The sequence below is a fragment of the Carassius gibelio genome, chromosome A6 (assembly GCF_023724105.1).
Source record: "Carassius gibelio isolate Cgi1373 ecotype wild population from Czech Republic chromosome A6, carGib1.2-hapl.c, whole genome shotgun sequence".
Lineage (NCBI taxonomy): Eukaryota > Metazoa > Chordata > Actinopteri > Cypriniformes > Cyprinidae > Carassius > Carassius gibelio.
Window position 1 is genome coordinate 14,728,557 of NC_068376.1, and position 24,681 is coordinate 14,753,237.

The following is a 24,681-nucleotide window of genomic DNA, read 5'->3' on the forward strand; positions in this document are numbered from 1 at the left end:
GTAGGTACAGTCACCCCCCATTGTTGCCTCTAAGGATTGGTTAAAACAAAATGAAAACAGCAATTTGTTTCTGCTTTGGGTTATGCAAACAGGCACAGTGGGGTAGAGAAAGACCATTCAAATGGCAATTTATTTCAAATAAATGCAGTTCTTTTTACATTTCTATTTATCAAAGAATGCAGATTTTTTTAAATCAGTTTCAACAAATATATTAACCAGCATAAGTATTATTTTATTACTAAGATTTAGTTATTGAGCAGCAAAACATCAATACAAGAATGATGAGACACTGAAGACTGTACTAATGGCTGCTGAACATACAGCTTTGCCATTACGTTATTTATTCCTGTGTTGAGAAATATTAATTAATTAAACGATTTTCACAATATCACTGTTTTGTTTTGGTGTATTTTTAAACAAATAAAAGCAGACTACTTAAACCAAAGATATTTAATTAAGAAACATAAAAAAATATTACTGATCCTAAAGCTTATTAGTAAATAGCTAAACATGTTGACAGTATGACCAGTTTTATCGAAACGGGAAATCAGGGAAACTGTGTGTTTAGAGAGACTTGATTCAACAGAATGATGTAAGAAATGAAGTGTTCTACTTTTCGTAAGTGACCAACATTTTTTATAATATTGTTCATTTTTATTATACGATTATTCTTAATGAATGCTTGTATACTGCAACCTTTAATGTTTTAAACAATGAAATATTCACTCTTACAAAGTATCTCACTGACCTTTTCAAATGCTACATGCTCTGAATGGTCTCAGATATATGCAGATGCATATATATATATATATATATATATATATACACACAGTACAGACCAAAAGTTTGGACACACCTTCTCATTCAAAGAGTTTTCTTTATTGTTTGGACACATCTTCTCATTCAAAGAGTTTTCTTAATTATCATGACTATGAAAATTGTAGAGTCACAATGAAGGCATCAAGGGCTATTTGACCAAGAAGGAGAGTGATGGGGTGCTGCGCCAGATGACCTGGCCTCCACAGTCACTGGACTTGAACCCAATCCAGATGGTTTAGGGGTGAGCTGGATCGCAGACTGAAGGCAAAAGGGCCAACAAGTGCTAAGCATCTCTCGGTGAACTCCTTCAAGACTGTTGGAAGACCATTTCAGGTGACTACCTCTTGAAGATCATCAAGAGAAAGCCAAGAGTGTGCAAAGCAGTAATCAAAGCTAAAGGTGGCTACTTTGAAGAACCTAGAATATGACATATTTTCAGTTGTTTCACACTTTTTTGTAATTCCACATGTGTTAATTCATAGTTTTGATGCCTTCAGTGTGAATCTACAATTTTCATAGTCATGAAAATAAAGAAAACTCTTTGAATAAGAAGGTGCGTCCAAACTTTTGGTCTGTACTGTATATATATACACACACACACACACAAATTACAATTAGTTTGTAGTTTCTGACAATGACCAACATTTAAAACAGGAAGAAGTATAACAGAACAAAAGAGAATGTGGGTTTTAGGAGAACACAGACTTGATGAGGGAACTGTCTAGGTGTAAGGACAGGGGCCAAATAAGGGTATAAGTAGGTCTAGTTTGGGGCAGGGTCATTTAGGATTGAGTGCTGTACCTGAATTGTTAGCATCCCTTTTGTTCTGAGAGGACAGACCAAACGAGTTACAGGCACTGACTAGCCACTCACTCGAGGAAGACATAGTCCCATTCTGAGATGGGGATAAGGCTATTATGGGTATTTGTCCCAAACAGACAGCAAAAGGGGCAGGGAGAAACAGGGAAATACATTTACTTTGTAATGAAACGGAAATACATTTACTGTGTAATGATCCCTAAAATAGTGATTTCTGTTATAGCTTTTATTAATAAGCAAGACAGTTCAACTCTGATTTAGCAGTAAAAATGAAATCAAAATTTAAAGTAACAAGCTCTGTTGGTCTGTTATAACTTATGTCATAAGCCATCAATCATTCCTTACCTCCATTCCTGTCACGTAACAGGTAGCGATTCACATCCTGTATGCTAGTGTTAATGGTGGGGCCACTTGGAACGCTTCCTGGGGTCATGTTGGGGTCATTCTCGGGGTCAACATTCTGCAGACCTTTCCAAGGCACCCCAGGGCAGAATTCTGAAAGAAAGCAAGGACAAAATTGGTTTTCCAGAGTAAAATTCTAAGTATATAACAGGAGTCTGCAACCTTTTGGTCATGTAGTTCCATCTTTAATTTTTCTGTTTAATCACTGTGTCTTCCCATACACATAAAAAACATGGCCATGTTATGTGCAGACCAGGCTCTATGGTTTGGTATGCATGTGCTTTGCAGATTAGTTGCCATCATAGAGTGAAAGTATATCATTTGAACTTGTGTCTAAGGTTGCCAAATTAAACATTCAAGTGCAAGAAAAGGAATCTCACAACAGTCGGTTATGACTTAAGTGAACGCAAACAGAAGAGAAAGAAATCGCATGTGTAACAGTATATTGGATCCGTGCATTAGGTCTTAGAGGGACAGCAGCCAATAATTATTTGCTACTAGGGTTGCACGATTAATCGAACGTGATTTATTGTGATTGTCATGTGCATTTAGTCAGTAAAGGTTCTGTGATTAGCAGTAAATCTCCATCACCTGATTTCAGGTGGAGCAGCATTTACTAAGCAGAGCCATAGTTCTCTGACAAGCCATGCAAAATCGTGTTCATAATCACCGACGATATTAATTGTAGGATTATGAAATCAACTAAATCGTTCTCTAATTGTAATTATCCATAATGAATTTTAATTATAATAATACGTACATATAACATGTAACAAGGACACCTTGAAATAAAGTTTTACCCAAAGAAAAAACTATATTTAATTTATACAGTGAATACTTTGCAGTGCTAATTTAAACTGAATTATTATATTTCTGTACCTGAAATCTAGTGCACTTTTGTTTACTAGTGTTGGTTATTTCTCACACTTTGTAAGTATTTAAAGCTTCTAATTTAATAAATTGTGAGGAATCAGGCTATGCATGCAAGTTGGTATGAGGGTTTGAGGGACTTTAATCAAATTAAACACCTCTTTTGCTATTGCTTGTGTGCCAGTGTTTATGCCTTTCAGTGCCAATGCTAAATGGATTTGTACCACAGGTTGACGATGTTGGGTCTACAATCACTATGACCAATGGCAATATTTTTTATTTATTTTTTTATTATAATATGTCACTGAAGCTCACCAGGAGGCCAGTTGACACTGGAGTTACTAGATATTTTCTCATTGGGTCTTCCGCCCTGTGTCCAGCTGTCTGGAGACACCAAGGTGCTGGTGGGGGATTCAGATCTTGACATCAGATTGTATGGGCTGAAGGAATCTTCCATGGTGCTCTTTCTGACAGGCACATGGGACTGAGCAGAAGATATTGAACCTGAAACAAAAGAGCTGTATATTCAGAGGATGTTTTACTCAAAAACATAATTTAAATAAAAAATTTAGAGACTTAGCAACCAAACTCAGATATACAGTATATTTAGATGCCCAATTTCTGAACAGCTATTTAGCCTCTCTAAAAAAAAAAAAAAAATCCATCTTCAAAAGATACAATCTGAATAATACAATTCCAGATTACAGGCTTGAGCTTTTGTCCTCAGATGAACTCACCCCAGTAAATTGCTGCGGGTTGGCTGGACTTACTGTTCAGGCAAGGTTTATTGAGAACAAATGCCAAGGAAGGATAATATTTTAAAAGGCCATGCTGACTCAGAGTAAAAGTAACTCTGGAATGTCTGCACGCACTTAACTTGAGAGGGAGTTTTGTCTGTCCTTTTGAAATACACAGATCTCAGCGACAGAAAATGTGACTCAGTGTCTGGAGTTTGATGTTTGATTAAAGATATTGCTGTGTTTTCATTGAATGGAATGTTATTTGTGGAAGCAGAAGTCTTTTATAAGATGTTAGACCGAGAGGACATCTTGACATTAAAGATTAGATTAGAAAAAATTATGTATGTCTCAGCACAAAATCAAACCCATAATATGTCTGGGGCAATAATAAAATAAATTAATACCGTGCTTATTGTGGTTTGCCTCCATGTGCTGAGTGCTAGCTGACAGGGAATCTATGGAGTTTGAATGAGTCCACTGTGAGAGCCGGGACTGAGGCTGAGGGGGGTCTTTAAGAGATAGACTTCCCACCTCCATACAGTTTACATTCATGTTCGGGTTCAAACCAGCTACAGGGGGGCAACAAAGAGACAAGGAGATTAATGTACACACACACACACACACACATATATATACACACACACACACACACACACACACACACAAACATCAAGCATAAGCATGTACACATGAGGCTTGTTCTCTTACAGAGTGTATAAGGGCTGAAGGAGTTTGGAGAAGACTGCTGCTCTTTGGTCTGCAGGTCTGAGACGGAGAGGCCTGAAGTCTGAGGGTGACCCATAAAAGTATCCAGGCTGGCCTTGCCAAGGTTTGGGTACAGGCCAGTGTGAGAGGAAGATGGAGGCTGCTGCTGTTTCATAAGCAGGGCCTGGGCCAGCTGACGCTGGTGCTGCTGGATCTGCTGCTGCATGTTTGTGATTGTACGTGCAACCTGTGTGAAAGGATGCAAACGATAATCATTTTCATTGTATAAGGAGGATTATTTGTCATAGTCATCAAAAGATAACTATGAAATAATACTTTAGGATATAAATGGCTGTATAAATATCAGGGCCAGTAAAATTGGAGTATGTCGTACTTGCTGCTCTTGTTGTTTGATGGGACCAGAGACATTACGCTGAGCCTGCATCATTTGCTGCTGAATCTGCAAACGCTGATACGCCTGACAGAAAGAGAAAAAGATGCAAGGTGAGAAAGAGAGGAACACGCAGAGAAATATAAAGAAAAAAAAATAGAGAAAGAAAGGCCACAGGATCATTATCAGAATGGAAAGCACTAGCATCTCGCTCCCTGCAGATAGGCCAGTGGGGAGATGACAATCAGTGGTATTCATGTGGAAACAGCAGAGAGTGAACTACTCACCACTTGCAGTTGTTGTAGTTGGTACAGCAGGGTCATTTGCTGAGGATTTATTGGTGAGGTTAAAAGTGCAGGATTCAGTCCAATGTTTTTTGCCGCAAACTGTAAGAGCTGTGCTTGAACCTACAAAAAACAAGCAAAAAACAAGCCGAAAAGAGAATTCTCTGTTATAGTGGAAGCAAGGAAATCTGACTTTTTGGTCAATTTCACAAAATTGTTTTTATTAATGACATATATGATACTAAATATACGTAATTAATTTCACATCAGTGACACCTAATGAAAATGAACAAATTTTAATTTATGGGCAAACTACCCCTTTAAGTTACAATTACATTCAATACTGCATATATTGTACATTGAAAATTAGGGGTGCACGTTATATATCGACCGATGATTAATGCATATTTAGTCAGTAAAGCCAGTTCTCTAATCAGCGGTAAATACCATGAGGTGTGTGATTTCACATAGAGCAGCTGTTACTACATGGAGCCATTGTTAACCGACAAGCTGTGCAAATCAAAGCTGATAATGAATGTCGAATTGCGCTGCTAGTCAGTTAAAATGGCTCCGTGTGTTGACAGCAGCTCTATGTGAATTCACGCACCTGATGGAATTAGATAACCAGCTTTACTGATGAGGCGCGCTTTAATCATTGGCCGATATATATCGTGCACCCCTAATGAAAATATTTCCAAACTATGCCACAGAAGAACAATATATTTTTTCCATAACATTGAATGAAGATGATGGGGACCATTAACTGTTTGGTTACCCATACGTATTTTGACTACGTCAAAATATCTTCTTTTATTTACAAGATTAGGATGAGTAAACGATGAAAGAACTTTAATTTTTGGGTGAAATATCATTAAGTAACAGCCCTGTAGTGTCTTATCTTTCTTCTGGTCTTATTATTGATGGAGTTTGGGCTCCTAGGCATCTGACTTGCTTAGTTGGGGTCTGGAAGACACATAACTTTCAGTAATTTATAAATATGACCGCACTGACTGACCCTATTGGATGAGAACAATACATGAACTGAATTAACCTGGATGATGGCACTATTGTTGTCTGTAGAGCTGCTTTACAGCTGACTCACATCTTGCAACATTGACATTGGTATTGAACTGAATGTAATCAACACTGAACTGACTCTGAGCCGATTAACAACATTGCTACATTTTGTAAAACTGCTTATAGCTGATTAACTTTACAGTGTTATCACATTGAACTGACTTAAGCTAAATAATGACACTACTGCCTTTTAGGGCCTGTCCACACCTGGTCAACTTCAAGTGTTTTCTTTGATCAGATAGCTATTTGATCATGAAAAGATGTGCAAAATGAAACTGAAAGTAAGTTGCACATGTTCAACAAACAAGGTTCGTTAAAAGTAGAAAAACTAAATTATTTTAAGTACATTATTTATTGCTACATACATTTGATAAGGTAAGAAAAAATAGCACTTAGAGACATAAAAATGTCATTGGAAATTTAAGAGGGAAAATACGGCCCCTTAATGGATAAGTTCATTTGTCACAGATGCAGTCACACTGGAATTTGAAATAATAGGTGCAACTTGTACCTGAGGGGTGAAAAGCTGAGGCACTTGAGCACGTAGATTAGGCTGGGCGGAGCTAAGTGGTGGCACTGGTGGCTGAGAGGGCGGGGCCTGCTGCTGCATGACCCGAGTTTGTGCTGCTCCGTTAGTGCCGAACATTCCATTTTGGATCTAGAAAACAAAGAGAGTGGGGGTGGAGATCAATACAAATTAAGTGCTTTTATACACTCTTAATAGCTGGATGCACTTAACAACAAATTTCAGCAATTTCAGCTCAAATTTACCAAAATCTCTCTTACAATGCAGTCTCTTCAAAAAATTAATGTGCTTTTAACATTGACCTAAACACAATGTCAAATTCTCCTGCCAATTTCAGACTAAAATAAATAAATATATTGTAATTATAAAAAAAAAAGGTGTGTGGGGGGGGGGGGGGGGGGGGGGGGGGGTTGGCATTATACCAGACATTGCAGCTTCAAAGCGCCCTTTGCAGATATTTTACAACACTTACCTGTCTGTTGTTCAAGTTTTGCATGGACAAGCCAGAGGAGATTCCACCCAATCCATGGTTAGGGAGGCTGCTATTGGCCAGTGGGAGCTTGAGGCCAGGAGAAGGCGTAAACGGTGAAGATGAAGCATCATCTGACAGCCTTCCATCCTGTGAGACCAGAAAATACTTGAAGTAAAATATACCTAGATCAAATTTCTCTCTACTCCCAGTCGAGAAAATTTCTTGGAAAAAAAGTCTGAGAAAAAGCTATACCTTGTCCAAGAAGGGGGAACGATCCAGTGAGGGGTCTTTGGAGAGGTTTGTGGGTCGGCACACTATGGACTTCATTCCATTACTGTAGTCTGACATGCCCATCCCCCATTTGTCCAGTTCACGTTTCTTCTCCAACAAAGCGCCTGAAGAAAATACATAATCAGTGTTCTAGACCAAGATCATATGACTCACCGCATGTCTGTCTGCTGTTATGGGTTAACTTCAAAGTGTACTACGTACTCATGGCCTGATCCAGATTCATATTGTTTCTTTTTAGGGCTTCTTCTGCAGGATCCTTCTGTACCAGGTAAAATAAAAAATAATTGTTATGTTAAACAGCATTTATTTGACATATCTTGTTAAGGATTTAAGCAACAAGTCTTTTCAGAGTAAATTTTTAGGGTTTTAACATACTGGAAACCCCATATCTGTAAGCTGCTTGATAAGTCTGGTCATAATCCAAACATCATCCTGCTTGTTGGAGACCTTGCCCTGCAATGAACAAACAACAGCAATATTACATATGATATTTATAGTAGTCATAAACAAAAAATAAAATGTTAACAGTTTCTTAACCACACTTTAAGCATGTGTCATTACACAACATCTTCATGGCTTTAAATGGCCTACCCTTTGTGGGCCCGTCTTGGATTGACCCCAGGAGTTACAAGTGGAGTCTTGGGATGTAGGAATGCTCCACATATCAGCATCATCAGCATCCCATTTGCCAGTATTCATGCCAATCTCTTCCCCTCCTGATCCCCAGTGATCTTGCATAGATTTGGGACCTGGCGAAACACAAATGGTCAAGACTGCTCATAATCAGGGCCATTACCTCCATATACATTTTATGTCCCCATTAATGGATGACCAACATGGTTGACTAAACTATTACATTTGGTCTGCCCAATACAAAATATATTGTTACATGTTGTTTATCAAGTATGATCCACAGAAAAACCTTAAAGGTGAAGTATGCAATTTCTGTGGCACCAGGGTCACCAAACTAAACTGCAAGCATAATGGCAGTTTTCACACAAGCCTACCAAATACTACCACTTTCTGTCACTTGTTGGACAAACTGATAGCACTGTCCCAAACCCATGCCACTGGTTGAACATTTCCAAGTAAATAGAGCAATTATTATTTTTATTTTTTTTAATCCCAGATAGACACAAAATTAATATTTTATAATACGAATAAAAAAATAAATAAAAAATTAAAATAAATAAACACTAACTTCAAATGTTAAGTGAGGTAATGCGATCAGTGCTCGATTAATTCAACCACCAGAGGTCAGTATAGTTTAACTTTATCATTAAATGGCAACAAAACGGAATATGAATTACATATTTGAATACAGCTAATTTATGTATGAACAATGTCTTTGTTTCTAGCAATGTCCAAACCTCTATAATAGCTAATGCTTTAATATGAAAAGATTTATTTAATTTCATTACATTCCTGACAGGAGCCTGATCCAACAAGTGCATTTCCTCTGCCATAAGGTCCATTGGAGTCATGGCCACCTTCACCCAATCCCCCACAGCCCCTAGAGGGCTGGCCCCAAGCTGAAGTTCCATTGTCCTCAGAAGTGTTAGAATTGGCTGGCTCACCCCATGAAGTGGGTTCTGTGTTTGGCTGTACATTAGGGAGCTCTCCCCAGCCTGGTAATTAAAATACAGAAAATAAAATTGGCTTTTTATGTCCAAATAATCGATTATCAAAATAACTGTCTTACTTGTTTTGTATAATACAAAAAAAGCTTAACCGAGTAAGTGCACTGCATCAAATAAAGTGATCAAATTATTACTAACTGAAAACTTGTATTTCAAACTGACACTGAAGACACTTGTAGATAAATAAAGATATCATGGATCAAGCTCTCGGAAATATGAAAAAAACTAACTTTAAATTTCAATATCCTAAATTATCCTCCAGTGTTGCAAGAGATGGGCAGACACACAAAACAGGATTATAACAGGGCACCTAGGCGTAATTCTTGGCTCAAACCTGAACTGGCTGGCAGGGAAGGTGCAGCAAAAAGCACACTTTATCATCTTAACTGGTGGAGTTGTTTGTTTTGGGGTTTTTTTTGACAGTGGACAACAGATATGGCACTAACCTTGACTTCAACAATCAAAGCATATTTTATTAATGTTTGTCAGATGTGCAGATATACACATTCTCTTACCAGGGTTTACTATGAACATTCTGTTGAGAGGAGATTCACCTTGATTTGGTGAGCCATTGTTGTTGCTACCATTGACATGGTTCTGAGAAGGACCTTGGCTGTGATGTTGGTGGGGATTGCTATTATTGTTTGAACCAGTGAGGCTATCACTGTTGCCGGTTCCCGGATGATTTTGGGAGTTATTCCTGTCCCACATGTTTACACTATTACTGTAAGCACTGGGGTCACCCCAGGTGGAGGTCCCATCATCAATTTCCATTTTGCGACGAATAGAAGAAGGAGAAGGATCTTCCCAGCCTGTGGTCTCATCTCCCGTATCCTGTCGGCCTCCTAATGCGCAGCTAGGGTTGTTCTGTTTCACAGAATTTGGACCACCCCATGACCCTATGCCTCCAGCTCCACCGTTGCCAGATGTGGATGTCTGAAGTTTTCCACCCCAAACTTGTGTTGAACCATTGGAATGTTGGGCATCACCCCAACTACCACACTGTGCTGGTGCTGCTTTACCCCATTCTCTATGGGTTTCTTTCCAGTTTCTTTTGTCAGGTTCCCAAGAGGAACTTCCAGAGCCGTTCTTCTGCACTTCTGAAGGGTCACTCCACTCTCCACTATTCCCATTGCCAGTACTTCCCCATCCTGAGGAAGTTTTGTTTCCATCACCCCAACCTTGTTTTTTCGTCTGAGAAGTACCATCATCCCAGCTATTGGACTTTTCTTCAGGCCAAGATTGGCTATTACAGCCATTGGTATTGGGAACTTCAGCAATACGATCACCCCAGCCACATACGGATCCATTAGGAACCTTTTTATTTGCAGGTGGTTCCTCCCATCCACTGTTGAGCTGAGGCTGAGCAGAGACTGGGACTGATTCTACCCAGCCTGCATTTGGCATAGCTCTGCAAGGTCCCTCACTCTTGCTTGTCTCCATTCTAGGAGGTGCTCTGAGGTTGGGACTGGCACATCCAGAAGGAGGTGGTGCAGGTCCAGTTGAAGATGTGTTGGAGGAAGACCCCCAGACCTCTTTCCCTGCAACATTCTTTTTGTCTGGACTTTCTTCCATTTCCCAAACAGTGTTCTGGCGAACTGGTGTCTGTCCCCAGCCTGTGTTACAAAGGACACGTGGGTCCAAGTCCTGTCTCGGGAGCAAAGTGGCCAAATCATCACTTGAGGACCTCTCTCTTCTTCTTGGGTGGCCCTCACTACTATCCCTGCTGCGCTCACTAGCTGGAGTATCAGGGCCCCAGGAACTCATATGTTCCTGCGAAGGACCATCATTAACATTCCATCCCGTACCTTCAGTGCTTGGTTGCTTGCCCCATTCACCCCAGCCGCCACTACTGCTAGCTCCTCCTTGCCCCCAAGAGGAGACGCCTGCAGAATCCCAGCCTGAGTCCTTTGAGTCTCCCTTTTTGGCATCTCCGTTGCCCCAGAAGGCAGTTCCATCTTCACTGGCAGGCTCAGTAGGTGACTGACTACGATTTTCTCTCCAGCTGTTCACTGGACTCATTGGCTCTGGTTTAGTGTTATTTGGTCCTTCAGTTTTAAGGTTAGGAGGTTTCATGTTGAAAGATACATTTGTGGGTGACTGATGCTGTTCTGGGATATCCGGGCTGCCCCATGCACAGTCCCCTACAAGGTTTCCACTGACACAACCAATGCTACCATTTCCATTAGTGCCGTGAGGTGGTGCCACTCCTCCTTGGCCACACATACTAAGCGAAAGTGGATTTGAGCAAACCATGCTACTTGGGCCTGATCCTACCCCAGCTCCCTCATGTCCAAGAGCTGGCCAAGCAGCAGGGTTGGCACTAGGATTTAGGTTCAGATTAGAGGCACCCCAGTTGGACTGCCCTCTACTGCCCATGGACAAGTCAATCTTTTCCTCTAAGACCCAGCCCCTGGTAGGGCCACTTTGACTAGAGACACTGCAAGAAGATAGATTAATGCTGGCTTTGCTGATTGGGTAATGACCCTGCTGGCTAGTTCCTGTAGCCATAATAGTGCTGCTACTGTTGCTGACAACCTCTGATGTGCGTTCAGCATCCAAGGTGCATTCTGGTATCTTGCCGTATGTATTGGAAGGCCAAGTTTTGGTATTGTTACAGTTAATAATCACTTTATCCCGGTTTCTGCTGTTGCTTTTGTTGACTGGGATGCTCCAAAGACAATTCTCATGCTGGTCTCCCTGTCCACTTTGAGGGGGAAGTCCTGTAAAACAAATACACAGGATACATTTACAATACATTGTATTAAAAGCAAAAATAGATAAAAATGTATCTTAAAATATCTCTTATATATAATTATCATTATTTTATTTTTTTCATTTTAGCATCTCCATCAATGAAAGGGAAACTGAGGTGGAGCAGCGTTCATTTACTAGAATTAATCAAAGACAAGCCAGTTATACATCATTCCTTGTGGTTTGCCAAGTCCCCACAAAAATTAAGCTTCACCAACATGTTCCATGGATACTCAAGAGGATGCATACTAAACCAATGTGCAAGTTTCTCTCTCTCACATACACTCCCAGCTTTACTTCATTCCAGCTATAATCAATCATGAGCCAGCAGGTAATCGATGGTGTGTAAATTATGGTAGAGAGCAGAAAGAGGTCACTGATCTACAATGCAAAAGCAAACGCACTCTCCACAACCACTCAGAGCATTCCTAGAATAGAACAGTGTTCATTTACTTAAATAAAACGCAAAACATTAAAAACATTTCTGTATCAGCTCAAACAAGGGGTTTATGATATTGCCTGGCCACAATACTACCCAGTCCCTCAGAATGCAGTTCTTCCATCTTTACACTTATCTCCTCTTTTTGTGTAACCTTATCACACAGGCCTGCTTAACTTAGCATTACAACAAAGAAACAACTAAGCTAAAATATAATTAGATTGACTTCTGCTACCATTGGTGCAACTGCAAGATTTGAATAACCTGACATCTTAGGTGTAGCTTTTTCAAATCAACATAAAAGCTGAAATGTTTGCTGAACACCATGTCAAAAGTAGTGGTTTTGAACATGGCAAAGAAAGAAACCCAGTGTTTGTATTTTAATTTTTTGATGGAGCTGACAATACAGCAACTTATTCTCCTGTAGCCAGACACTCATAGGGATGCCATTTTATCAGAGCTGAAATGTAGCCAAGAGAACAAGGCTGCTGTCTACAATTCTGTCTCTCTTGCTTTCATTCCCTTTTTCACTTTCTCCTTATACACCCTCCTTTGCTCGCTCTTGTTATTAGTCACATTCTCTCTCCCTACAGGGAGAAAAAAAAGGCTGCATAATAAATTGACCTCACTTAAGGCAGAGGCTTTTTCCTTTCATCTTGCTACTTGAGCATACTGGACAAAACAAACCAAAACAGAAGACGCTGGAAGTGGAAGTTTATATACCTCTACAGCCCTACCAGTGGAGACCATGTCATCTAGACGAACCCTAGAGACAGATCCCCTGTGAAGACCTTGTTGGCCATCGGCACAAGACCACGAGAACCAGACGAGTCCTCTGCTCAATCAGACATGCATTGCAGCCTAGAATTACACCATACCATGCTGTTTTAGTCTGGTCAGAGTAGAACTGGTTCCCTGACTGAGCCTGGTTTCTCCCAAGGTTTTTTATTTTTCCATTTTGGTCACTACTGGAGTTTTGGTTCCTTGCCACTGTCACCTTTGACTTGCTTAGCTGGGGACAAAATTTCTGGCAAAACTGTTGTCTTGACTGCACAGACAGTCTAAAAAAAGCAAGCGAGAGAAAGATGCCGTGACCATTTGACACCAACTAACTTCTGCAACTTACGCCTGAGTCTTTATGCAGCATGCTGCCTCTGCTTGTAGTGCCTCAAATTGAACATTAATCTGCAGAACAATTACTTGTATTTTTGTTTTTCATCCTGGTGAATGCCCAGAAAGGGGAATTTATAAACTTTGGAAAATAACAGCTAACCCAAAGAAAAAAAATATCTACAAATTTAGAATTTCTTAAACATTTGCTTTAATTCAGTCTACAGTTACAGCTTTCCAGTCCCAGATTTTCTCTAGCCAAAGTTCCAATGATGGAAAAGATTTTTGCCTGAAAATAACTTCCTTTCATACTAATACTGTTCTCCGGACCAAAGGCCTCACTTCTTCCAAAGAGTGGAATGACAAACATGTTTTAAAAGCGCAGTAGTCATGTTTTCCATTTGTCAAAATCAGATCGCAGTGTTCTTTTAGAACGGCACTGAGAGAAAGGAGTAAGAAATAGACTGAGTGAAAGAAAATAGAAATAGAAAAATAGAGCCCCCTCAGCCAGCACATCTCAGAACTGACTTTACAATCCAAATCCCCAGCTATATCTGGCATGTCCATGCCTTTATAACTGTGTCAATAATGCCTGTTCTATAACCAATCAATGCTAACTGCAAGACTACAGTATATAGCACTTAAATTGACAAATTCCAAAATTGTGATTTGATCTGTTAAATTATTTATATATAACATCTGTTGCTTTAGATATCTTAAGACTAAACGACAAAAAGGTACTAAAATCACATTGAAATAGCAGCTCTCAAAACTTGTTTTGCATACATTCTGTTGTCTGCTTTTGAGTACAGCAATATATCTAATGTAAATGCTCTAAGAAATGTGTCTGATCAGGTTCATGTAAAAATGAAACCATATACTGTAGGACTTCTCTAAAACTGATTTATTTACTAATTATTATTAAAGGAAAACCACTGACTAATCAATTATGAAAAAATTTAGTTCTGCACACCCCAAAATTATACCTTAGCTTTTGCAGTTCTAAAGGCCATTTCAGATAAACAAATTAACCTTGTTCTCTGCTTAACTTGGATTTTTGATGGTATTTGAATCTCAGAAGGACATATTTCTAAAATATTAATTAGCAAAAAATGAAATGCGTATAAAACCGTGAAGATAATGATTCAAGAGTTGACAAAGCCATTACTAGGCATGAAACTGGTGAGCCCCTGTTCCCAGGGATTTGTCTCTGTCCAAGCTCTGCTCTTCCACCTGCCATTAAAGCAGACTGGAATGAATCGCAAACACTCTCAGCCATCAACCAGAAGGATGTAGGGGATGGGGCCAGTAAACAATAAATGCAAAAAACACTAGAGACAGAGTCCCTCAACCATGCCGCTCCCATGACCTCGGGCTTAGAATGAGACTTAAGGTCAATGCCATGATTTGTTACGGTGAAGCAGGCAGGGGGACACAATCCCACCCTCTGCCTTTAAATAATAGCCCCTCTGCACTTCTACATCCCAGCTGGGTCATAAAGAGGAATACAATCTGTCTATTAAGAAAAAGTAAATACCACATTCATCTCTATTCACAGTGAAAAGCCTATGAAAATAAATATCATTGTCTCCCCTTCAAAAACAGAACATGATTCTCACCCGTGTGCCGTTTGCTGGTGGGCGTCTCGGGAGGGGAGATGACCCCGGACTGAGTGCAAGCAGAGGTCGGGTTCAGAGCGCCTGTAGGTAAAGGTTGACCCCTCTTCAGTAGCTGCCTATGCTCCTGCTGTTGGAAGCGTGGAGGAACCTCTCTGGACACATGTCGGGGACTGGGCTGCTGTAATGGAGGTAACTGCTGTTGTAGGGAATTACAAGGGCTACGCTTGCCATTGCTGATGGCGGCAGAAGAGGGTACAGTCAGGTTCAGAATGGGGCTTGAAAGGATGCTGGGATTGGGTTTAACAGAGTCTGGCACTGCAAGAGAAGGGAACATTTAAAGACAAAGTTTAAATTTAGATAAATTAGGTGATAGAAATAAGTGTCCATATATCAAACTACTATAAAAATGCAATCATCTTATTTTTTTTAAGCTGCACCACATAACTTTTTTTTCTTAATTAAAATCAACAAAGTTCAACAGTTAAACGAGTATATAAAAATAAAAATAAAAAAGAAGGTCATAAAATTCATATTTTGGCATTATCCTGATTCACTACGGTAAGCCTAAATAATTAATTTACAATTTGAGCTGTCAAGTCAGATTTTACATTTTGTGCCTATGCCATCCAATATTGTTTACGTCAAGCACAGTACAGTAGAGTAGCATCTGTAGATGCAGTTTACAACAAGTAGTGTGTACTTTTTAACTAGCTAGCATTTAACATTACCCGTTCTGAACAGCAACCCTGGTTGACCTTTTGGGAATCACTCTTTCAAAATGAAAAAGAAGACAAACTCCAGAGAGTCAAAAGTGGAAAGCAACAGAGCCTGTGTCAAAAAGTTCTGAGCAACAAAGGCAGAAATGATTCTTAATTACTCAAATTACACACTTTCTCAAGTATACCATTTGCTGGACAGGTTTTTTTATGGTCTATCATTTATGAAAACCTTGACATTAGATTTCCTTGGCATATTTCTTGAGAATTCATGAAAGAAACATTAACATCTGTTTTATGAAATAATAATTTTTGATAATCATTTCAAAGAAGCATTTGAGCAACTTTGTAAAATGCTCTCAATAATTAGTTGATGACACAGACTGATCCAGTTCTTAATATTAAGTGACCAACTCAATGTATCAGTTGCACTGGTTAAAGGGATAGTTCTCCAAAAGATATAAATTCTGTCATCAACTAACTTTCAAATAAGATATTTTGTGTTAGCTAATTTTGTCCATACAGTAAAAGTTTTGGAGTTAATTCTTTCCTATTTAATTTACTAGAAAGTAGGGCTGGATGATATGGGCAAAAAAATAAATAAATAAATTCACGATAAAACGTTTCATATCAGTTGATACTGATAATTATCACAATAAATTTCAAATAATTATTCAAGTTTAAAGGCAGATTTTCTACAACTAAGTTAAAGTTGTAGAAACCAGAACATTAATTATGTTTTTAAACTACTCTTTTTGGTCAGAACATGACAAACACTGCACATTTTTTAATTCTTTACAGTTTTCCAGTCATTTTACATTTTTCCTTATAAATAAATGTAACCACAGAAAAATTAATTTCTTGGTATCTGCATGTTCCAATGAGTGATATTGTTTCAAATCATGAAACAGGTTTGTGTTACCTGACTTTGATGATGTGTATCTTCAGCACAGTTTGCAGTGCAGACTGCAATATTAATTATATAATGTATTTTTGTCTCTTCAAAATCCACATTTGACAGTAGCTTGAGTTGACAATTGTAGCTTTACGCAGATGTAAATTTATGTTCTTTATCAGTAACATCTGTAATTATAACAACCTAATTTTTATATGATGAAATGTATGCGTTTTATTAAAATTAACCATTGGTCTTCCATAGAAGCATAGAATTAGATCATGATAATCAGTTAAAACCAAACATTAGCTCATCAATACAATGGTAAAATATAACTATGGTACGCTTCACACTGGATCTCACAGCATTGTTTACTGTCACGTGACAGACTCATCAGCGAGTGAACGCATCTAGGGCCAGTTTTAATAAGGAGGTTCAACCAACTCGGAGTTGAAACTTGAACTCTGAGGTGACTTACACTGAGATGGGAGTTTTCGGGTTCAGTTCAATCGACTTGAAAGGGTTGCCTCGTAGTTTAGCGCATTCACTACAAATATGAAACTATATGAAACTATGATCAGTGGAGCTCTGAAATTATGATTCACCATGGCAACAGCACCTGGCAAAAGGACGTCTGGGTAAGGATAAAAGAAACTCAGATACTTTGATCTCCTGAGAAACAGACAATGCAAACATACATAGGCATCTTCGAGAAACCCTACAAAGTGAAGGTGCAGGAAACATCTCTCTCCCATGTGTTATCAGTTCCTTCTCATTCCCTTCATTACCCATTCTCCCTCCACTTGGTTCACTCAGAATGGTCAATAGTATAATGTTATACATTAATGCAAGTAATATTTTCAGTCATGTTTGGTATCATTTGAATAGTCTCAGGGCGAGAGGTACAATGGTCTCAATCTTGCAAAAGCAGACTAGAAGATAGTACAGATCCTAAGAGTTTAGATATATTTTGCTTACTGTAATGGGAATGCCCCTTTCCAGGGTGTTCCATGTAAATTACCTTCTGTTCCCTTTGAGGTGTAAACCACCCAGGTCTTGGACCTGGGTTAATGCAGATTCCAATTGTTTGTACATGCTTCCATTTGGGGGATGTTTTATCTTGTTTTTGTTCACACACTTCAAATTGTGTTTTTCACTAAAAGTCAGGTGTGCATATTTTACTCTTAAATTCATCTTTGAAAATTGGATGTCTTGTGTTGATCTGATATCTTTGAATTGGCTGTGTAATTGGCATAATACATATTTACTAGGGCTGTCAAAAATAGCGCGTTAACGGCGTTAATTAGTTGTTTGTTGTTAATTACGTCAAATTTTTTAACGCATTTCACGCATGCACAGTGTGACAAATTATTCAGGTCAGGAAAGTCTCGTCGATCTCTGAATTCTCAAGATAGTAAAAAACAGCGGAGAGCGCCGCGACGAAAACACCACAGAAGCTTAAGGTTTTACCCCAGTTACTCTCAAATACATACATACATACATACATACATACATAAATACAGAGACGACTTTGGTAGTTGATACGCTGGAGCTTCTTCCTGTTATAGCGTCCTGTGTTTCACACTGCGCATGCGCAGAACACCTACATGCAATGCAGTGAAAATTCCAGCATATGCATTTTTACTTGGTTTTACTGGCACTTGAAGCCTTCAGAACGCGAAAATATCGATCCTAAAGTATTGTGGCAGAGCAAATGAACACCTCCCAAAAACGAGTGCCCAGAGTGCTGCTTATGTGATGGTGGCGCATGTTTGTGTTTCTGAGTTCATTCTTTCGAGTTTCTCTATGCATAATTAAATAGATATGTGGCTATATTTAACCACCTGTTCACCTAAAACTCTTACACTATTTGTAGTTAAATGGCATGGTTTGATATAGTGCTCAGGTAAATTTGATCTAAGTAAATGTTAAACTTTTGAAATTCAGAAAAAAAGAACTTGTGTATTGATGAATCAATACATGAAAATTATGTATCTGTGTCCTGTTATTTATCTTTTGGTATGCATTTCAGGGGAAAAAAAAAATGGTTAGGATTCAGGTGCAATTGCAAATAGTGATTAATCCTGATTAATCCACTGAAAATTCTGATTAATTTGATTAAAAATTTTAATCATTTGACAGCCCTAATATTTACCTGACTGTTAATAAACGATTACATTTGATTCTATTCTGTTTTACTCTGTAATTATTGACTCTAGTAGATTACGCTGAATCCTTGTTACTGCACTTCCTGTGTCAGGTTAGTTACGGACTAAATTTCAATTGAGATGGAGCATAGGGCACACCAACTGTATCTTTAGAGATCTGGCTAACACTTTGTATTATTTCAAGTGTACTTAGATTGTAAGGGCTTATAGGGAATTTTTGTTAATGTCAATTGGATGTTGTTTGACCAACCTAAATAGGGTGAGCCTCACCTCTGTTTATTGAAATATTACTCTAGCTAAGTGTACATGGTAAACTATGGCATTACCATACCAACACTACTATCAGGGAAAGTAATGTTGGCCTATACCTATAGCAGTGGTTGTGACCTCTGGCTAGAAATAATGTTGCTTTATTCAAATGTGTACAAATCTATGGGGGCTAATTAAAAGTACTTTTAAAATGAGCAAGCATAAGGGCGTCCATCTAAAGTATTAGCCAATTACCTCTGTCTAATAACCAAGACTGACGAGAATGTGACAGTAAAATATGCTAAGGCCAGAGGGATATCGTTGAGTGACAAGAGCTCCCGAATGACCAATAAAAATATTACAGTATTACAATTTTACAATAATATTAAAGAATAAATAGAATAATCAGATGTCAGAATAAGAATAATTGGAAATGGTCAAGCAACCAATTCGTATGACAAATTCGAGGTCATATTAAAATGGAGTCAGATTACATAATAAAATGAAGTCAGATTTGAGTTTAACCTAAATGTAATAACTTTGCACGCTGAAAAGACTGAACACGCAAGAAACCTTCAGCCAGCACTGGATACCTTCCTAATAAAGATATCTGAATCTGAATCTGAATCTGAATCTGAATCTGGACCGAGTGCGTGGACCTTACACCCGCATACTTCCGAGTCAACAAGTTAACACTACACAGGAGGGCCATCGGGGGCACAGTTCTTTGAGAAGCTTACTTACACACAATCGTCAGGAGAAAAGAACAGGATTTACATCAGCCTCAAGCACTGAGCAGCTCTGGGCACAATTACTGTTTACAAGGATTTGGGTTAAAGACAGACACAGTACCAAGATGAGCCATTTATAACAGCCTGAATGGCAGATTTGACTTAGAAAATTAAATCAAACCAATAGCATGTTCCTGCACAACCGGAGACTGCAGATTCAGGACCGCAGTTCTAGGACCCTAGTTTTTCGTGACAGCGCCACCTACCGTGCTGGACGACATAGCGATGGCTGCAGTTTCAGGAAGGCAGTTCTAGTATCCTGTTGGTTTAGTTTGCACTTGCAGTCACGTTACATTGTATATATTGTGGGTGGGGGGAGTGCATGTACAGCTCTCTCTCCACCTTCAATACCACGACTTAGGTGCCCTTGAGCAAGGCATCGAACCCCCAACTGCTCCCCGGGCGCCGCAGCATAAATGGCTGCCCACTGCTCCGGGTGTGTGTGTGTGTGTGTGTGTGTGTGTGTTCACTGCTCTGTGTGTGTGCACTTTGGATGGGTTAAATGCAGAGCACAAATTCTGAGTATGGGTCACCATACTTGGCTGTAAGTCACGTCACTTTCACTTTTCACATATACAGTACAGACCAAAAGTTTGGACACACCTTCTCAATTCAAAGAGTTTTCTTTATTTTCATGACTATGAAAATTGTAGAGTCACACTGAAGGCATCAAGGGCTATTTGACCAAGAAGGAGAGTGATGGGGTGCTGTGCCAGATGACCTGGCCTCCACAGTCACCGGACCTGAACCCAATCGAGATGGTTTAGGGGTGAGCTGGACCGCAGACTGAAGGCAAAAGGGCCAACAAGTGCTAAGCATCTCTCGGGGAACTCCTTCAAGACTGTTGGAAGACCATTTCAGGTGACTACCTCTTGAAGATCATCAAGAGAATGCCAAGAGTGTGCAAAGCAGTAACTAAAGCAAAAGGTGGCTACTTTGAAGAACCTAGAATATGACATATTTTCAGTTGTTTCACACTTTTTTGTTATGTATATAATTCCATATATAATTCCACATGTGTTAATTAATAGTTTTGATGCCTACAGTGTGAATCTACAATTTTCATAGTCATGAAAATAAAGAAAACTCTTTGAATGAGAAGGTGTGTCCAAACTTTTGGTCTGTACTGTATATATATGTCACTAGTGCCTTTTTTAATCATCTGTCCTACAATGAGCCCAACCAAATCCATAAAATCACTTCCTATTGGCAATGCAGAACATGACAGAAACACGTGATAACAATGGACTATATGTGGAGTAGACCTGCAGATTAGGCCAAATTGTAACAAGCTATTAAAATTGCAATTCATCATTGCAAAACAATGGCAAAACAACAGGCTAACACATACTGCAACTAGGCAGTCAGTGCAATTTAATTATGAACGTTTTTTTATACATAAATATGGTAAAACAACGACTATGCCAGTATTCACACTAATACATTAAGCTGCAGGTAAATCTCACAAACCTTACATCAACCATGCTCTTCTCATCTGATAAGTTTAATTAATGTGCAGGCTAGATTCACTTATAATACTTCGTCATTAAAACTCAACAGGGATTTATGAAATCATGGCCACAAACTAACGTTGTAGAAATTAATAAAACTAGCTCACAAATTCTTAATTTGGTGGGAATTAATTATTAATTCATAGTTAGCAGTTCTCACTATGTAAACTTTGCACCGTTTAAACGTTATAAAATAAAACTAAATTAAATATCGGTACTCACCGTCTGATTGCTGTCCACGTCGTCCATCTTTAATTAGTATTGATCCAGTACGGTAGGTGTCGCTGTCACAAAAAACTAGGGTCCTAAAGCCGCGGTCCCAGTGTTGCGGTCCTGAAACAGCAGCCTCCGGTTGTGCAGGAATACCCTTCTCAATCAAACTGCCTTGTGCATGTGCACACACACACACACACACACATATATATTTGTGTGTGCGTGTGTGTGTGTGTGTACGTGCACAAGGCAGTTTGATTTAATTTTCTAAGTCAAATCTTTTCTAAGTCAATAGAATATATATATATATATATACAATACTCCGCACTCCGCAACCAGACCTGAGGCTACAGAACTAATATCAAAAAAGACAACTTGCTCCATTATATGGAGATACCTCGGTTTTAAGGGGTCGGACGAACAGCAGGCAGATATCTACTGTAGAGCCCTATGATTTCCGCGATGCAGAAAACGCGGAGGGAATCACGGAATCCAGTCATAAAAATGAAGTTTACAGTTTAATGCGGAATGTCACAGAATTTGTCAAATTTTGAATTAATTAATCAAAAGTAGGTCATTGCACTCACATCAAATCGCGATATGGACTAATATCTGTAAATATTAAGCAGAAAAAGTCTATTTAAATATGAATCCTGCATGTTCTGCGTGTCTGTGTAAATGAATGGCGCAGAAGCGTGCGTGACGCTCGTGGTGATTTCAGCATCTTTCCTTTCACTAAATAAAGACGTGAAAACATGAGGAACACCTCCAGAACTGCACTGAGAGTCACTTCATGAGCATCTGACCATTGCCGTTAAAACTAGCATCATATATCACATCATAGACTGTAATATCGAATAATCTATTACTATTATTCAGCAGAATGTACATAGCCTACTACTACTATTAAAATGAAACTAACATAATTTTTTAAGGAATAATCACACAACATTTCTTCCATCTTTTATTTTTAATAGTAAATCCCCTTTGTTTACCAAAAAATAAAGTTTGCTTAATTTTCAATAATTAAAAGATAAATTAAATGAATGTTTTATGCCTTCATTTGATAACCAGAAAAATTTAAATACACAGAATTTCAGAGGGGGAAAAACATTTCATAAGGCTATTTTAAGATTTTATATATATATATATATATATATATATATATATATATATATATATATATATATATATATATATATATATATATATATATATATAAATATTTATTTATTGACTTTGTCTCACAGTTAGTGTGTGGGATCAGGAGCAAATTACTAACCAAGCAAAGAACTTCAGTTAATGTTTTCCAGTTGTGAATTGAATACAGAGATCCCCTGGAGTCATTTAAAAACAGAAAGCTGCTCAGAACTGCTGGCCGCTGTCTGAAGATGGTGACGCACATCTATGATTACATTCTGCTCAGCGTGCCTATTCATCGACTATGTTTCCAGCCAATCAGGATGCAGAGCATTCTTTTCTGTCTCTTTCTCTCCTGTGCCCTTCTCTTCGCACATTTCCCCTCCTCCCCCTCCTCTTTCCCTCTCTCATTCTCTACTCCATCCCCCACAGCCTCTTCGACTTTTTCATTGTCCCTATTGTTCAAAATACTTGTGAATTCATTAGAGGAAGCAGATGGACACTGGGACCACAATATCTTCACACTGGGAATCTCAGACAGGCAATTTGCTGTGGGGTGTCTCTTATTCAATCTCTTCCTATCTGCTTCTATTTTGTATTTGTTTTATTCCATCTACAGCTCCAACTCTCTCTCTCATAAATGCACATACGCAAGCAGAAATGGAAGCTGGAGAACAAACTGACGCTTTAATAAATTACAAATATAATGTACTGTATATGTCTTATGTGTTAGGGGTGGGAATCATCAGGGACACTGGCAGAAAAATACTTTATCATTGTTAGGGCCATGATATAATGATGTTTTTTTTTGTGTGTGTGTTAATTGTTTATATGTTTCCTTCTTTTATTGTCACAACATTAGTCTGGCTGCAGTTGAACCCTCTAGATTACCCAGAATTCCATCCTTCAGTTTAACAAATACGAAAAGATCCTAGAATCTCTTAATAATAAGTTTCTTCCCATAAATATTAGTGCATTATGAACACCTTATATATACTCATATTAAATCAATTCCATTTGCATTTGTCTTGGGATGTTATTCGTTTAATGATGAAAAGAGAAAATGGGAAATTTGGCACAAAGGCCTGAAATGCAGACAAAGCGCATTTGAGTCAGTGCCTTTTTAGTCATTCTACTTAGTTTTAAGCTTGAAATGAAAACAAAGTTCAAACATTGATGTAACTTTTCTCTATATATATTTTTATAATATATATATATATATATATATTTAATCTGTCTTGACTAGTTACTGGTTTCTGTTTAAGAGGCAAGAGGTTTTTTTTTTTTTTTATGGAAAATTTCAAGAGGGGATATAGTTGGTAAAATAGGGGCTTGAGAAAGCACCGATTATTATTTTTATTATTTGAAACAACAATTAAATGTTGCTAAAAATTTAAATTTGGTTAACTGGGTAATTGAACCTGCAATACCATTTAGGGTGTCACGTCAGGTGATACATCAATCCAGTTGTACTAAAATTATTTGACAACAATTTCAGAAGGCAAGTCTTTAACATCAGGACAAACAATGAAGGAAGTACATATTTTTTCTTCACTGCAATTATATGGCAAGTAAAACCTTTTTAAGTCAAGAAAAAATTTAAAACATAAGATATTTCTGCCTTTCAGTCTGCAGTATTTGAAAAACCAGGAGAAGGATCACAGATTAATATAACTAATTAAATGGACCTAAAAAAAAAAACATGCTGTGTGTTGTTATGTGGGTTTGTGGATTTGTGTGGAGGATTATATATATGTGTGTGTGTGTGTGTGTGTGAAATATTATTATTATTGGTATGATATGCATCACTTTACTAAAGGGTGTTCTTTAGACTGTCTCTTTCCTGTGAGGGTTAGGGTTAGGTGTAGGGTTGGGTGTATGTGTGTGTGTGTGTGTGTGTGAGAAATATTATTATTATTGGTATGATATGCATCACTTTACTAAAGAGTGTTCTTTAGACTGTCTCTTTCCTGTGAGGGTTAGGTGTAGGGTTGGGTGTAGTGCGATAGAATATACAGTTTGTACAGTATAAAAACCATT

The 24,681-nt window shown here is 38.4% G+C and overlaps 1 protein-coding gene across 2 annotated transcripts in view; it reads right to left on the reverse strand.

The window, feature by feature from the left end:
- The window catches only part of LOC128015495 (trinucleotide repeat-containing gene 6C protein), a 41,588-nt gene that overhangs the window by 8,434 nt on the left and 8,473 nt on the right, over positions 1–24,681 (reverse strand). Inside the window, exons 3-18 of one of the 2 annotated variants that reach the window (XR_008183922.1) lie at positions 14,959–15,273; positions 9,552–11,759; positions 8,818–9,024; positions 7,988–8,145; positions 7,772–7,849; positions 7,598–7,655; positions 7,358–7,500; positions 7,106–7,252; positions 6,619–6,765; positions 5,034–5,153; positions 4,750–4,833; positions 4,359–4,602; positions 4,055–4,219; positions 3,226–3,414; positions 1,984–2,133; positions 1,621–1,714 (exon numbers count right to left, since the gene is read on the reverse strand). Coding sequence is in view for 1 of the 2 variants with exons in the window: in XM_052599356.1 (XP_052455316.1) it covers positions 1,984–2,133; positions 3,226–3,414; positions 4,055–4,219; positions 4,359–4,602; positions 4,750–4,833; positions 5,034–5,153; positions 6,619–6,765; positions 7,106–7,252; positions 7,358–7,500; positions 7,598–7,655; positions 7,772–7,849; positions 7,988–8,145; positions 8,818–9,024; positions 9,552–11,547 (3,886 nt within the window). In the remaining variant the exon portion in view is untranslated. The remainder of the gene's footprint in view (positions 1–1,620; positions 1,715–1,983; positions 2,134–3,225; positions 3,415–4,054; positions 4,220–4,358; positions 4,603–4,749; positions 4,834–5,033; positions 5,154–6,618; positions 6,766–7,105; positions 7,253–7,357; positions 7,501–7,597; positions 7,656–7,771; positions 7,850–7,987; positions 8,146–8,817; positions 9,025–9,551; positions 11,760–14,958; positions 15,274–24,681) is intronic. The other variant, XM_052599356.1, reaches the window with a different exon arrangement.